The sequence below is a fragment of the Ostrinia nubilalis genome, chromosome 21, assembly GCF_963855985.1.
Source record: "Ostrinia nubilalis chromosome 21, ilOstNubi1.1, whole genome shotgun sequence".
NCBI lineage: Eukaryota > Metazoa > Arthropoda > Insecta > Lepidoptera > Crambidae > Ostrinia > Ostrinia nubilalis.
In genome coordinates, this window is record NC_087108.1 from 5,976,885 (window position 1) to 5,994,323 (window position 17,439).

Sequence of the window (17,439 nt, forward strand, 5' to 3'; positions counted from 1 at the left end):
TGTACCATGTGTACTAGTTTATTTTTATAATACATAGTAAATATTTAAGAAAGTTATAAATATTCTATTCAACAATAAATACAATAAATTATATCGTGTAAAAGAGTATGTTACTATCATAACAACTTCTAAAAGCATTTATTAATTAGTATCACAGTAATATTAAAGCAGAAGAGATTTCATTGGGTAGTTGACACGTTTTAATAATTCCAAGACACAAAAACACTTAGGCCCAGTTAAATCACTTAGTTAAAATAACCAAACCAACTGTCTAATAAACATCAACGTTTGCTCCAATTAAAGTAAGGTGGTGCAACCCAGGGTTAATTCTAACCCTTGATGCAAGTTGGTTTTTATAAGATTTTAAATATTTTTATAACATTTTTTAATTTATTTGAGTTGGTTTTTAGTTCAAATAAATAAATTGTTAGTTAATCGAGTTCACGAACTAATGTGAGGTTTTTTTAACGGTGTCAACTACCCTGTTGTAGTTGCTCTAATTCTAGAACTAAAAGCATCTACAGCAATCGGCAATTTGGAGAATGTGCGAGATCTTTATACTATATCCTAATACTATTATTTTGTGCTTATTTTCCTATTATTTCAGATCTATTTCTACCAATGCTTTATTCTTTGTCCATAACCAGAGCTAGTTCTTTGAGCTTCCGTCGATGTACTTTGGTAGAAGCCGTCATCGGAATGGCGTCCATGAATATGACTCCGCCACGAAGTTGTTTGGAATCCGAAAGAGTACCTGAAATTATAATTAAACAAATAAACAATGTACATACTTACTTCCTTTGTGATCACAAGGTTCTCACTGAAGGTTGCCAGGAAGGTGCCACTTTGAAGGTTGCTCTATCCTACATGGTTCTAAAGCCTAAAGTCAGAGGCCTTAAGGCATATATATAATTCGCTCGTTTTTTTCAGCCCAATGACGTCACCTGCTGGAAAAAGGCTTCTCCTGCCTCGTGCCTGTTCTATTCTGTACAGCAACATCAAAGTCACCCTCACCGTACCACATTAGCAAATGGTTGAAAGAACCCCACAATCCTGCTTCTGTGATTTTGTCACTACTATCTCTAACAAACTAGATTAGAATCTACATCTTGACTTTCATGGTTATCATTTCAGCCACAGCACGTCCACAGCTGAACATAGGCCTCCCCCAATGACTTCCACATCGCCCGGTTGGTAGCGGCCTGCATCCAGCGACTTTCTGCTACCATTATGAGGTCGTCGATCCACCTTATGGGTGGATAGGACATCCCACGCTGCGTTTTCCGGTACGTGGCCTCCACTCCAGCACCATGCTGCCCGATCGGCATTATGCGTTCTATGTGCCCTGCCCTTAGACCTTATCAAACTGTGATTCTTGAAGGTTACCTTTAACCAGGTCCTTGATATCCTGCGCAGTGACGTCGGATTCGGGTCGCCGCACCACGCAAGCGACCGGCAGATCCCCACTCTCTGGGTCAGGTATACCTGTTACTGCCACGTCTAGCACACCAGGGTGATGACGGATGACGTTCTCTACTTCTACTGGTGATATCTAAAACAATAAATTATCATTTTAGTAAGTATTTTAACAGACTTTTGTTGCATAATTCCATCTATTGCTACTACCTAAGATGCTGCTGTTCATCTTAACGTTGAAAAGTTCTTTTCATAACACAATTTCTAGGCCGCTGTTCGTTCATTCGTTCGTTTCAGCCAAATGACGTCCACAGCTGGACAAAGGCCTCCCCTAAGGATTTCTACAACGACAGGTAGTGCAACTTCGCTGCCCGCATCCAGGTACTTCCGTTGACTTTCACCAGATCGTCGGTTCACCTAGTGGGAGGCCTTCCCAGTGCCGACACTGCTGATAGCTGCTGATTTAATACAAAAAATAACAATACCTGCACAATTTTTCCTTTATTAGATAAAACTCTATAAAGTCCTAAGTAAAAACTAGTCATATCGCCTTTCAACTTAATTTTATCAATCACCATGATAATTATCTGGTGCATGTGTCACACAAATAATAGGTGGCACTGTATCATGATGATTCGCAGAATGATTTTTTCTGTTTACCGTACAATTGAAGTCATTAATGATAAACAAACAGAATATTCCAGAAAACAGAATTTTAATTCCATCGCATTTTCACGGCCCAGTTTTATACAGTCTAGTTCTCATAAGAGCGAGTTTTCAATAAAAATGTATGGTCTTATGTGCTTGTCGATTGCTTAAAACATAATATTTCTACCGTAATAAAAATTGTGCCAATAGGACGACACACACTCTTTCCGTGGATGTCACAAAAGGTCAATGAGGCACAAATATTCGAGAATATCAGACCTCTCCTTTTAACCAGTGTGATAAGTAAAGGCCAAATCCTCCAATTGCCTCTGGTAAATTAAACTGATGGGGACTAAATGACAGGGTCAGGTCATACATAATTAATTGTGTTTCTTACTTGATAGCTTTTATACTTTAGAAGCAGCTTGATGCGTTCCACAAAATAGTAGTTCCAACTGGCATCTCTGTAGAAAGTGTCGCCAGTTTTGAACCAGCGATCTTCGGCGAAGGTCTCCTCGGTAGCTTTAGGGTTATTATAATATCCCTGAAATAAGAAAGGTTGTCATTAAGCTTTTTTTAACTTTATCTGTATGACTTCATGTGTAAGTAATAGAGATCAAATTTGCACAAACCTTGAAAATTCCTGGCCCTTTGATTAACAGCTCTCCTGGCACGTTTGGCTCGACGATATCTTCCAGAGTCTCCGTATCGATCAGCTAAATACAAATTAAAGCGTTAATTTATAAATCACTAGCTAAAGTTTAGTCTCTCTTATCAGTATGATAATACGAGTACATTAACAACTGCTAAAGATTTTTGTACAAGGGGTAGGGTTAATTGAACCCTGGGCTACACAACCGGACCTGGAACTGGACCACATTCTAGAGTATGTTGCGTATGCTTTTGTGTGCTTGGTTGGTCGGTTCTTTTGTTGCCCAGTCGCAAGACTTCGCTCCGCTGTCAAATCAATGTCGCCTGCCTGAATTAGGTATATCGCAATGTGTGTAGCATAGGGGTCAGAGTGAAAAAAGAATCTGCAAATTCTTATGACACATTATTATGTCTTTGCTAGATCTGGTAGCTGTAACGAAAAAAAAAAACAATACTAGTAGCAATAACTTACTCTATATTGAAAGCATCCCATAGGAGAGCCGCATGACCCAGGCGGTGCGGACCCGGCCCCATGGAAACCGATGGTGCACAGCTCGCTCATGCCATAACAATTCACTACCTCCGTGTCGGGTGACATTTCCTGCAAATTATAATTTATTAAATCAAAGTCCTACCTAGGTAGGTACTTTTTATCAAAGTCAATTAAAATGCCTAACGATTAAAAAATAACCAATAAGTATGCGCTCATTGTTAAAAACTACAAGAAAAGAAAGAAAATTGACATTTCCTTATGGAATGGGACAATAATAAAAAGTACAGCAGCTGCAATAAAACTTTATGTTCAAACTAAATCCTTGAAGTTTTTACTGTAGTTTTTTTAAGTTCCAGGCGTAAGTATTAGAGTGTTATACTGTGGTTATACCTTAACTTCATTAATCAATTCCTGGGGCACAGCGCTGCCCCCCAACATGAGCAGCTCTAAACAGGTGAAGTCACACGCATCGCGGTCACCCGGCTTGATGAGAGTCGTCATGAGCGTTGGACTGAAGATGGCAAATGTTGGCTGGAACAAGCCAATATCCCAACTAATATTATAAATGCGAAAGTAACTCTGTCTGTCTGTCTGTCTGTCTGTCTGTCTGTTACGCTTTCCCGCTTAAACCTCGCAACCGATTTTGATGAAATTTGGCATAGAGATAGTTTGAGTCCCGGGAAAGAACATAGGATAGTTTTTATCCCGGTTTTTGAAACAGGGACGCGCGCGATAAAGTTTTTCTGTAACAGACAAAATTCCACGCGGGCGAAGCCGCGGGCGGAAAGCTAGTTAGTTAATAAAAAACAAAAGAACTAGAGTGTTTTGTTTTTGCTTGAGGACTTTTTGGCGGGAAAGTGAAATGTCAAGTTCAGCAGTTTTTTTTTATTTTCCAAATGTCGACTTGACTGTATGGCCTTTACCTTTTTCTGATAAGAAAGAATCTACTAAAAAATTGTTTAAAAAAATCATAATTGATTTTATTTATCCTATGTACCTAATATTAATTTAAGATGCTAATAGGTTACGTATTCTTGAGTTTCTGACTATAATAGAACCGTGCCAGATCCATTTAATAAAAGTTTGTAAAAAAACATCAGTAGGTAAGTTTTTTAATTTATAAAGCTGAAGAGTTTGTTTCTTTGTTTACTTGAATGCGCTAATCTTAGGAACTACTGGTCCGATTTGAAAAATTATTTCAGTGTTAGATAGCTCATTTATCGAGGAAGGCTACGAGTAATAGGAGCAGAGCAACAATGAGAAATGTTGTAAAAACGGGTTTTCACGCGTACGAAGTCGCGGGCACAGCTAGTTTTAGAGTAAATGTGTTTAGCATTTAACTAAAATTGACTACGGAAGTTCATTACAAATATTACAATCCAGAGACTGAAGAAACAGCAAGTCATGCTACTGCAGTTAAGAACACTATGTAATATGGATGACAAACGACAATGCATCATTATTTATCAATCCCAGTACACACTTATTATAAGTGAGTACCTTACTTGACTTGATAAACCATAATGGCTCTAGTCATTATTTTTTTCGGACTGTTTTCCTAAAGAACTTTTCGTAATTACAATAAAGTATTTTTGCACTGGGAAAATTATCAATTTAGTACTGATTCTAATGTCAAAACAATAAAACAATGTCAATAACAACATAATAATTATGTAATCAGAGCTCGACCCTGCCTCATTTAGGCTAATTGATGAATTTGGCCCACTTGACTTTCCCCTACCCAGCACGGGCCAGACGAGCCCTAAGAACTTATTCTTTTCGGAACTCTGATACTCTTAGAAAAAGTTATCAATTTGTCTTTAAAGGCATAGAAAAAACAATTAACCGAGTCAGTGCCTGAGGTATTGAGCAATACGGGAGGGGTGACATTAACATATTACAGACAGCGTGACAGAGAAATCTAAAAGAAATATAAGGTCTCGATGTTTAGGACAGTCCATCCCAAAAAAAAGTCTCGCTGACGTTTGACGGTTCAAAAACACACTCCCGTTCCACTCCCATACCCTCACTCAGTTATGCGCTATTTTTTTTTTGTTTCACCAACTTATACTATCTTTATTTAAGTAGACATATTCCATTACTAACCTTGTAAGTATTGATCAGGTCGTACGTATGTTCTTGAGTTGATGCAGCAGAAGTCTGCAACCTGGTGTACCTCATGATAGGAGACAGGATGAAGTTCATCAATGCCGTCAACCATTGCAGCGGCGCCCCCACTAAGGCCATGCGAGTTGGCGAAGGGAAATTGGTGCACCGGGACCTGAACAATAACCCCCTTATTAATAAAAAGTTACCCCTAGGAAGAACCTTGGATTAAAATGACATTTCCATAAGAAATGACAACTTAATTACCCAGAGTTCAACTAGGGTGTAACTTTTATTAATAAGGCCGCAAAGGTTTAAAGGTGATCATGAGTGAGAAGGCAATATCTGACACAGAACCTATAACCGCTGGAGTAAATGAGTTCTTGAATGAAGACCACGAATCAGAAAAAGTAATGTAGTACTACCTTCAGCTATTAGACTAGCGCTTAACTCAGCCAGGCATGGGAGCAGCATTGGAGTATATTATGATGTGACAGAGCCTATAAATCTGAAGGAGATCTGAAGTTTCGCTGACGTTTGAAGTTACAAAAACACCCTCCCGTGCCGCTTCCATACCTCAGGCACTGACTGAGTTAAGCGATTAGGTGGAATGATGACTTGTGAAAGGTCTGCAAAAGCTAGAAACGACGACAAGCTGAAGACAGATAAAAAGATTTTTATGTAGGTGATCAAAGGACACTAAAATAATAATTTAATTGGAGTCCACTTTGATCACCCAGGGCATCATATCCGTGGGTGATCAAAGGACACTAAATTGTCGCTGGAAGTGGACTTTGATCACCTGGGTCATCAAAGCCAGGTGATCAAAGTGGAATAGACCAATTCAATTTAGAAGATAAAAACACAGACAAACAGTGTAATGGTGCGTCCAGACTGGGCGAATATGCTCGCGCGGCACGCTGGTCATCCTGCTCACTCTGCTTTTGAGTGAGCAGGATGTTGAGTTTACCGCGCGAGCATATTCGCCCAGTCTGGACGCACCATAAGAATTTATTAGCAAACCACAAAATAACTATCATGGTTTCTGTAATATTTCACTTCACGCCAATCAAAAAAATGGATTCAGTCATTTCCATTTGTCTGATGTGCTGATACAGGTGATACTCATTATAGGTTCGACCAAGCATGCGCCTACTACTAGCCTACTGCACGCGTTGGTTTGGCCGAACCTTAACTTACCACAAGTAGGGTCCATTTATAGCAAAGTTCTTGTGAGTGATCGCAGCAGCCTTAGGCAGGCCTGTTGTACCGCTGGTCGCTATCAACAGCGCTATAGCTTCTTCTGGATCGAAATCATTGTGTCTGCCGGGAAAAATATTAAGAAAGTTTAAAAACTTAGTCTACAATGTGTTAATGAAAAAGCGCAAAACCTGAAATTAGTTTGTACGGAATCGAGAGTAGAATCAATTCCACTAATAAAAAAAATAGGGTCAAATTTTAACCAAAAAAAATATTTTAATTACGCCGTTTTTAATCGTTACTTAACTCTATTATAAGAGGTGAATGAACTATCTACGTTAAATACTAACCTACTCATAGGCGTGCATGCCTTGCAATCAGCGTGTGAAAGGTCAATACGTTTCCAGAAATGCGTAAAAAGTGATAACAAGTGCGCGGGGCGAAATCAAAAAGAGTGAATATCTTCGTAAATAATCCGCGAAAATTAATTTTAATAATTTACATAATTCTTTTATAATAAAAATAAGTTGGGGTGTCTGAGGTTTTGCGTTATTAAAAAAACAACATGATGATATGATAAAAATATCAATCGAGCACCTGCGGTATCTTACGTCAGCTGTACTGGTAATAGTTGCGGTTTTGCAACAAAAAATAAATTCTGACATATACGAGCTAATACATACTTAGCCGACTTACGATGTAATTGAAATTCTAATCTCAATAAATACTTGGACTAACTTGAAATCTTCCACCGACGTGCCATCATCGAACTCGTCCAAAAACTCTGAGAAGCTGCACAGAAACTCCCCCTTGTCGAAGGTGACTATTCTGGTGTCCAGCTCCAGTTCATTGAGAGCCAGTTGTATATCTGGTGCCTTCTCGCTCTGACAGAAAACGATTTTAGGCCGGTTCACGACGAAAGTGTCGCGGAGCTCCTCTGAAAGAATTTTTAGGCGTAAACTATGTAAATAAACAAATAGGTATTATTGTTTATTTTATCAGACACTCATTTTGGTAGATTATAGTAATAAAAATAACAATTGTTACTCCGAGTGTGCGATCTGGAGCCTAAACAAGGGCCACCCTGTATTTCAGGCCTCATCAGTGCTGTCGTCATCTAGAGCGGACATTATATTTTTTAAAATTTATTTTTTACATTTATTTTTATAACTGTTACATCTTTGATTAGTGCTGTCTTAAATCCTATTGACTATCGATTTTACAAAGTAGTTTCGTAAAATGCGGCAAATGTTTCGGATAAATGAATCCAAAAGAGAGAAGTGCGACTTGTGTGAACGCCTGAGGATATAATATGCCTTTGGTTCTAACCGTGGATTTGTCGTTTAGCTTCTCGTAAGCTGAGATTAGCAATTATACAGTGTGTTTGGGCATGTAGTGATCAAACTTAAGGCCTCAGCCTCGAGTTTAGCGGGCAGCGGGGCGGGAGCGGCGGCGGCGCGGGAGCGGGGCGGGCAACGCAGACCCGTTCTCGAAACAAGCGGGCAGCTCGCGCGGCACTTTAGCGGCGAAGTGTTGTGTTCGGGGTTGTGTTGTCGAGATATTTGTTTTTATTCGCAAACGAAATGTCTGAACAACGGCGACAATTTTATTTCGATTCAAATTTATTCCTAACGCTCGATTTATTGTGGGCAAAAGAAGGAGTGCGCTGCCCGCTCGTTACCCGCTCCCTCGCCGCTGCCCGCTCGTTGCCCGCTCCGGCGCCGCTGCCGCGCCGCTGTTTTCGAGAACCGGTCTATTTGATTTTACGCATAAGATCCTGCCGCTCCCGCGTAAAATCAAATAGACCGGTTCTCGAAAACAGCGGCGCGGCAGCGGGGCGGCAGCGGGCAACGAGCGGGCAGCGGCGAGGGAGCGGGCAACGAGCGGGCAGAGCGCACTCCTTCTTTTGCCCACAATAAATCGAGCGTTAGGAATAAATTTGAATCGAAATAAAATTGTCGCCGTTGTTCAGACATTTCGTTTGCGAATAAAAACAAATATCTCGACAACACAACCCCGAACACAACACTTCGCCGCTAAAGCGCCGCGCGAGCTGCCCGCTTGTTTCGAGAACGGGTCTGCGTTGCCCGCCCCGCTCCAGCGCCGCCGCCGCTCCCGCCCCGCTGCCCGCCAGGGTTGCCAGATATCAGCTAACTCAATTCGCCTAATTTTTCCGACCGAGTAGCCTAAATCGCCTAATATTTTTTTTCCTGAAGTAGCCTAATTCGCCTAACATTTTGAGGTAAGTAGGTATACAAAAATACATATCAAATCGACACATTAATGACAAACACTGTTTATCTCTTTCTAACTTACTCATGGTGACGTATGAAAAAAGAGATAGATAATGTTTGGTCAGCTTACTCATTCTGGCAACATTTTTATGTGACGTCACTAACTACCTGACTAGTGCCGAGTACATACAAGATTTAAGAAATCAACATGGCTGCAATATAGGCAATCAGCTGACGACAACTACACACTCACGCACGCACGCACACACACACACACACACACACGCACACGCACACGCACACACACACACACACACACACACACACACACTCACACACACACACACACAAAAAACCTGTCATTTCCTATATTGCGGCCATGTTGTTTTCTTAAATCGTGTATTTATATTGCGTGTAAGTGTGTGCGTAATGTATGTGTTTGCGGCAATTTGTATAATTTAGGAATTCTATACAATCCCTAGTCAATGTGTAAAATCAATGCCTGGGGCGCGAAGGCAATGTATAAAATCTTATTGTTCAATAAATACTTTACCTAGGCGGTGTATGTAATTCCTTCCTAGACATTGTATAGAATACCAGCTGGCCCACCGGTAATGTGTAAAGTAAACAGATTTTGATCATTATTATTTATGTACGGTTAGGGTGTAGCAAAGGGGGTGCAGGACTTAGCCGAATAACCGAATTTTCGAACGTTTGTATGGAGCTGACACTTAGAAAAAAATTGACGAATTTAGTATGGAGTTTGAACTTTTTAGAGTATTATAGGGGGTAGGGGTCATTTTAAAAAACTAACTGAATTACAGAATACTAGGTTAGGATTTATTTTTCCAAGGTAATCCTGAAGTAGCCTAAATAGCCCGATCTTATTTTCTAGGTAGCCTAAATGGCTACCGGTAGCCGTTTGCATTTTTTGGTCGCCATTTGACCCCCAGAGGTAGCCTAAATGGCGATAATTCGCCTAATCTGGCACCACTGCTGCCCGCTAAGTTCGAGGCTGAGGCCTAAGGGCGTGATCTATGGACAATTCTATCGGTGAAAATACTTCAAATCTGGGGCTTGAACCATTTCTCGCAAAATTATCTAAGATCCTGAATGTATAATCAATGCCAATAAATTATTCTTGATCTTGAAGGATAGCAACGGATGAGCAAATGCTAAGTTACTTGTATTGTGCTTCATTAATAGAGTTACCTAACAATGAATTTCCTTGACTGAACAATAATGACACAGTTATCTATTATTCTGTAGGTATGCCTGATACAAAGGCAATCATAATAACAAATTGAACATTGATGTAACGATGTCGCAGCACGATATTGAATTGTTCATCTTTTATGTCACGTTAATTTGAGTTTGCTTTCTAACTACTTTCAGGAGTCAATCAATTATGTTTCCGTAATATTTAACTATTACTAACATGAAAATTCAAGTGTTCAAATCTGTGATTTGAACTCTTTTTTTAAGTTTTTACAATGTAGAGTAAATGTTTAATACCTACCTACTTGAATTCCTAAAAATCTATAAAAGCCTGTCTAGTTTCGGATGGTAGGTAAAGTTAAAATCCCTGTGTAAACATTGAAACGCGCCTTTTGTAAATTCCTGCAATTTTCCAAAAACGATAGCATAAGTGTGCACGGCTCGCGAGCCAAGCTTGACATCCTGCTCACCCTGCTTTTGAGTGAGCAGGATATCAAGCGTGGCTCGCGAGCCATGTTCGGTAGGTCTGGATCCGGCTACTTACCAACACCCAAAGTCCTGTCCACGGCTGCAGCAATGACGCCCAAGTAAAGAGCGGCATAAAAAGGAATCGCCAGGTCTATGTGGCTGGGTGCCATGAGGACTATGACGTCACCGCACTCCAAGCCGATATTGCGCAGTGCGTTTGCGCATCGCACCGTCCTCTCAAGGGCTGATCCACTAGTCTCCGATTCTCCGGTAGCTCCATCGATCTAAAAGACATTATTTTTTGCAATTAGGCTTTTAAACATTTTTTTTAGTACTACCGCTACCTACTTCAGGACACCATGTGGGCCAATGCTGAGAAGAAGCAGCGCAAGAAAAGTCACTAGCTGTTGGAAACCTTTTTATTGAATATTAATGGGTTTCTATGTAAAAAGCCTTCTTTTAATTTAAACAATTTCATTGTACTCTCCCGGGCTATTTGGAAGACTTCGGTTCTTCTTTAGGCATAAGACTAATTACAGTATTTTTAATATACACTTTTACATGATTACCAGTCACATCAAAATCTTGGTAGGTATCTATTATTATGAGAATTGATAAAAATTCCACTTAAAACCTACCCAATAGTTGTCTATACTCTCGTGTCTGAATTGTATTGTCCATTTCTTGGCGCAATAGATAGTGTGGCACAAAAAAACTAAAAAAACTGCACTCTAGCTCTTAGGTCCATGTCTCTACTTTTACACAACTCCAAATTCACAGTCACACAAACACTCACGATTTTATAGGTAAATCACACCATCTCAAACCACGATAAACTCTCACTGACGCTCTCACGCTGACGTTTGGAAGAAAGCATGAAACTCTTGCCTGCATAAGAAAGTCTGGGACGTCCTTGAAGCTCTGAAAGATAATCTTGCCCAGGTGGAACCTGTCATCAGGACGACCAGATTCTGCCACAATCCTCGAGGTGATGCCACTCATGTACCAGTGGACTGCATCGTTGGGTCGTTTGGGAAGTTTCATCATGCTATGAACAAATCATATTTTTACTGACGGTCAAGCTAGATCCTGGCTACACAGGAGTTGCAGCGATGGGAACGAGAATTTTATTGCGAATAGTCCTGTTTATAGAAATCAATTTTAGAGTTACCTAGTTATTTTATAATCTTTGACTTGATTGACTTTTCTTAAGGGACCAATATCTAATTCTCAAAAAAAAATGTATGACGACGTCTAAGTGTTGTATGAAAAGACTTTTTAAATACTCGTATTTGAATTTCCCTTAGAGAAAGTTGTTGCATTTGATCAGTACGATTAAGTATTAAAACAACACTATCGTGGGAATGTTCACAGAAAACCAACAGTAAGAACTTTGTTAATGCGAACTTAATTAGGTATGGGTGACAAGACAGGTGCATATAAAGTCACAGACTAAGGGTAGTTAAGTAAAATATAAAGTCTTTTAGCCTGCGTGCGGTAATGACAAAACGCAGACCTATTCTATAAAATAGCAATGAACTAGGTATACAATGAACTCTAAAAAGGTTCTAGCAAAGATTTTTTTCTTACTTTATTAGCATGCTTTAATAATGCTTGGGACGCCCTCTGCCCCATCTAGGGGACATAGAACCTTAAGTCAAAGTCCTTTTGTACCCTTTGCACCACCGGCCTGCACCACTGGTGGTGCAAAGGGTATTTTTAAATCCCTCTTGCACCAACAACAAATAGTGCTGTGCTACCATCGACTGTAAAACTAGTCTACTACTAGTTTTACTGTAAAATACTTAATAATTTAATTGTTATAAATAAATCAAAACCTACCTAAAAGTTTTAATTTGTGTGTGTGTAAGTGCCTATAAACATTTCACTTCAGACCCACGATACCCCGGGCCTACATCCTACATACAACGAATAAAGTACCAGGGCAACATAACCATAAAGGAGCTATTTTATGATACATGTTTATTTCTCGGATCAACCAAGAAGAATTTGATGTAGCTCCTTTATGATTATGTTGCCCTGGTACTTTAGGAATTATTCGTTGTATGTAGGTATGAATGGTTGTTATTATATTAATTTTTATGTTATGTTGTCAAATCTGTCCAGTAGTTTCGGAGCCTATTCAGTACAAACAAACAATCAAATCTTTCCTCTTTATAATATTAATATTATATGATTATAGATAATCGTTTTACAGTTAATGGTAGGGCGGCACTATTGGTGGTGCAAAAGGGATTAAAAAATACCCTTTGCACCACCAGTGGTGCAGGCCGGTGGTGCAAAGGGTACAAAAGGAGTCAAAGTAAGTCATTAGCATGCTCAACCTTTGGTGACACAATTAATCACCTACCTTTAAAAAATAGGTATCTGCTTGATAATAAAGATTCCAGATGCAAAATGCAAGCGAACTGCGCGACCACTCTATATCAAGTGACACGAGGGCCACTTATATTGAGTGACGGCCGCTGCGTAAGAGGTCTTCTACATGTACCGAGATCCGAGATATTTTTGTTTATCTTGACACAGTATTGTCTAGAAAGGGTGTAAAAGTACTACCAGTATTCTGTGCCACTACTTTGTTTTGTTTCTTTCATTGTCTAACTCCTTCGTGCGATTAGCGATCTTCAGTCGTATCACTGACTAGCTGCCCCGAGGAAGTTCGTACCTATCTATGTTCCTAAGAAGTAATGTAGGATTTTAATGGTGAAAGAATTTTTCACCTGCTATAATTACCTCTGCTCTGGTAGTCGGAGGTTTACAGTCCCTCTGCTGCAAAACATATCTTCTACATGAAAAATTATTGATATCCTGATAATATTTAATAGACCATACATTGAGCAGCAGAAGTAAATTAAGAGAACAGCTGGTAAGCACTGAATGAATGAGGTTTTTTGATAAAGTGGTCATCTCTAATCCTTAGAATTCCTGAGACGATGACTGAAAAAAGAAAACAAAGAAAACATCTTTTCTTTGTTTTTTGTTTCTTTCTTCTTTGTTTTCTTTCTATAACTTAATATGCTATATGACAAGTTAACAAGTGTGAAAGATTTGCGTGAACTTTGTTAATAGAGCGACAATGTCAATTAATGCCATTGATGGTGGTACGAGCATAACTGGTTGTCGCAGTCATATGCATTAAAAGGGAAAACGATACCGTGTGATTAAGGTCTGTGCGTAAATTGGACGTAATAGCAGTATTGAATGAAATCGTGTACCTATGTTACTACTTTGAAATTAATGCAGTTATAGAGCAGACAACAATGGGCATGGAGATCATTAGCGGAAGCCTATGTTCAGCAGTGGACGTTCTATGGCTGAAAATATGATGATCATGAACAATCCGCAATATTGATGTGTAATCTTTAAGGATCAAATTTTATTTTAAAAGACAAATAAGTAGATGGCTTTCAACGTTTTTCCTTGGGTCTTAAACTATCTCTAGGTAGGTACCTACCTTAACTTTAGTGATTTAAGCGCGAAAATGAAGATTTCCAAATTGACTTGCATCCAGCGCCTTCTTGCTACCTTTATAAGGTCGTCTGTCCTTGTGGATGGACGCTTGCCGGTATGTGGCACTCCGGAAACTTACTGCTCCATCGGCCGTCAGTTCTGCGTCGGTCGGGTTATGTCTTTAGTTAGTTTTTAGATCTTATAAAGACCAATAAAGATAGTCTAGGCCTAATGTAGTAATAGCCTAGTGTAAACCTCCCCTAAAGCAGCCGGTTACCGTGCCTGATATTTTATTCAGACAATAATGAGAGAGTGCTTGTTCGCCGTGGAATTACTGTTCCGAAGGGCGTGCACAAAGGCCTTAATCATACATTAGGCAGGAGAACTGTGATTGTGACGTAAGATGGACAGCTTGTGTAAGATATTTTCAGTAATATGTTATTTAAATGCCGTTTATTATAGGTATATTTGATTAATCATACAGTAGTAACAGTAGAGATTATTAGGTGTGCAGTGTTTATACAGTACCTACCTAATCTGATGATCTGATTCGATTTTTTGAGTTGAAATCGGTTAGATTTGAGTGCACACTCAGATATTGTAATCTGATGGGCTTATTCAAAAGCTATCAGATTAAATTATGTATCTGAGAGTGCCTTATGTAACATAATACCTAATACCTAATGGTCATTGACACAACCTCCTATGCAAAGTGTTAGATCTATGAAATATTGCTGTCTAAATAAGAACAGACACTTATAATGAGTTAGTGCTAAGACCACCAATTTGTGCAATACCTTTGCAATCTTTTTTAGGCGTGTGAAGTGTGTCTTTAACTTTCCATAAGGTAGACAGTCTACCCAGCCATTTGTATCACTAGCTTGGTCTAGTTTGTCTGAACTATTTCTGCATTTAACCCCTGATTGGGTCATTATGCGTGATTTGTGTTTTTAGGCCGGCAGGTTTATGGAGATCGAGGAATTTTAGCCCGTTGAACAGCTGTGCTCCTGCAATCCTTGAGCTATATTGTGGCATTTTTTCTGACTCTACAACCTCTGCACCGTGGGACAGTACACGTGTCACATAGTAAATAGGCGTTTATTTAGGTTATACAGTGTCCAGTTATCGTTCTAGTCATTCCTATGACTAGTATAGGTTGTAGAATTCAAAATAAGAGTGACTTAAGCGTTAAAAGGTAAAAAAATGCCTTAAAAATTAACTCTTGTCTTTTCTGACACTTCTTTCTTACCCTTATCAAATTTGCTTGTTGAACCTTCGAGCTAAGTAGGTACGTCTTAGCTAGGTCGCGTCTTTCCGTTCTATACATGGCCAGAACGCACCTATAGGAAATCTGCTCGTGTATATTTTGTAATGTCTCTTTGCAAATCTGTGACTACAAACTATACACGAATTTTGCGTACTGATCGTGTATAGTTTGTATCGTGGATACTTCCGTCTTCGTTCCAAACTATACTACACCACTTACACTTGACTAGAGTGTGTTCAGTTGATATTGATTTAGTAAAATTCAATAAAATATTTGACATTATTACATAAAATATTATTATTTTACTGAATCTATAATAAATCTAGATTTTTAACGCTATTGTAAGTGGTTTTTGAAATTAAATTGATTAGGTAGATTTCAAATTAAATAACAATTATTAGTGTAATCATAAATTCATTTAAAATGAGAGAAGAAAGTTCAACGTGCATTATTATGCTTACTATGCGAGACTTTAAATGCTAGGTTTGTATTGTGGGCCGTTTGGTGTAGTGGTTCGAAACGGACTACTATTCCGGAGGTAGAGGGTTCGATTCCCGTACAGTACAATCATTTGTGTGCATAAACATATTTGTTTGTATTGGACTGGGTGTTTTCTATGTATAATAAGTATGTATTTACAAAAAAAAGTAGGTATTTAAGTATGTTTATATCCGTTGTCTAGTACCCATAGTACAAGCTTTGCTTAGTCTGGGACTAGAAGCGCAGTGTAAAATGTCCAAAGATATTTATTTTATTCATTAACTTTTATCTCAAGAACAAAATCATTTTGACATATTTCCATACATAATTCTTAATTTAAGAGTTATTCGAGAATTGAGGAAATATCAGCCCCAAAACAAATATCTTTTCTATCGCCCGATTTCCATATTCGATCTTCAATCCAAAGATTTTAGCAATCTTCAAATCTTAATCTAAGAAACCAATCTGTAAATTCCTACCTGCTTTCCAATAATGTATGTATATCAGGAGCCGCAATCGTTTGATCTGATCGTATGGCAGAATAAGAAACACCAAAAAACCCTTTATCAAAACAATGGCACGTGTCGAAAGATGATTCAATGTTTAAAGTAGACACGCAGATATGAATAATATGTAATAGAAAGAGAGGGCAATAAGTCAAAATGACTAGCATGCAACTACTCGCGTATAAATTGTAATCGCGCACTTATTACAATACATACATTGTCATGATTAGTCCGTATGCGTACTGGCGATGTATATTTTGGAACAAGATAATTGACCTAAGTCACTACAAAGTATACGCGAGCAGTACGCAGCATATGCGTACTGGTCGTGTATAGTTTGGAAGAGCTTAGTAAAAAAAGTCATTTCCAAACTATACTCGATTAGTTTCACACCCTTGCGTTCTGGCTATGTATAGAATGGAAAGACGCAGCTAGATCTGTCTGTCGGGTAGACTCAACATCCCTTCTCACCTTCTAAGTAATTCCGAGAAATCCTAAATTAATTAACATCATAAATTATTGTGGGTTGGTTTTAATATAATAATTGCAGATGAATATTTACTGGTAGGTACTCATGTTTGTATCGTGGGCATTCGTGGGTGGCAAAAATAATGTTTAATTACCTATCTGGAACTATTCCTTGAAGATTTTGTAGCATTTCAAGAAAAACAAAAAGTTATTTCAAGTGAACCTTTATACCTTTTTAAGGTTCCGTAGTCGTTGATTTGTTAGATGCATTTTCCGATATTTTTATTTTCTTTTATAAAAAAATCCGATCTACTTTTTTCCACTGTAGAAAAATTATCCTGGTATGTGTATTTTCTTATAGAAAATGAAGTAGGTACCTTCTTATTCTAAATGTTATTTTCTAACAAGCTGCAAGCTCCGGCAAGAAGCCCCTTTGAAATGTGAACAAAATATTTTAATTGTTTTTCGTTGTTGTTGTAATTAGGCACTCAATAAAACCAGTTTAGTTAATAATAATGTTATACTAAATTAGAAATGCAGTCAAGCCCTATATAGGGTGTTTTATTTATAGAGATATTCGATTTCAGGTATTTTTCTGCATTGTATAGATCGTTTCATCCACGAAGACGCGCCCCACCATTCTTCCGCTAATGTTTGAGTGATATCGGTACACGCTAAATTATTCATGAGTCAAAAATATTGCAACAACGGGAAATAGTATTCAAAACTATTTTCACGCGTACGAAGTCGCGGGCACAGGCTAGTCTTTTATTAAATAATGAAGATCTGGGGTTCACGGACTTCTGCTCTATA

At 38.6% G+C, this 17,439-nt stretch overlaps 1 protein-coding gene across 1 annotated transcript; it reads right to left on the reverse strand.

Moving 5' to 3' along the window:
* On the reverse strand, positions 1-12,877 carry LOC135082231 (luciferin 4-monooxygenase-like). Its single transcript, XM_063977000.1, has 12 exons — positions 12,806-12,877; positions 11,323-11,482; positions 10,511-10,718; positions 7,253-7,451; positions 6,515-6,637; positions 5,315-5,489; positions 3,599-3,739; positions 3,188-3,316; positions 2,697-2,780; positions 2,462-2,608; positions 1,387-1,552; positions 1-754 (listed from the first exon to the last, which is right to left on the reverse strand). The coding sequence occupies exons 2-12, from the start codon at positions 11,479-11,481 to the stop codon at positions 627-629; spliced, it is 1,659 nt and encodes a 552-aa protein (XP_063833070.1). The 5' UTR covers position 11,482; positions 12,806-12,877; the 3' UTR covers positions 1-626.
* Positions 12,878-17,439: the final 4,562 nt, after the last annotated feature.

Excerpts from the sequence above, each read along its gene's own strand:
- LOC135082231 (XM_063977000.1), bottom strand. The coding sequence starts at position 11,481 with ATGATGAAACTTCCCAAACGACCCAACGATGCAGTCCACTGGTACATG. Across the intron at positions 7,452-10,510 it reads GGACAGGACTTTGGGTGTTG|AGGAGCTCCGCGACACTTTC; the intron begins GTAAGTAGCCGG and ends AAATTCTTTCAG. Across the intron at positions 5,490-6,514 it reads ATAAATGGACCCTACTTGTG|GTCCCGGTGCACCAATTTCC; the intron begins GTAAGTTAAGGT and ends GTTATTGTTCAG.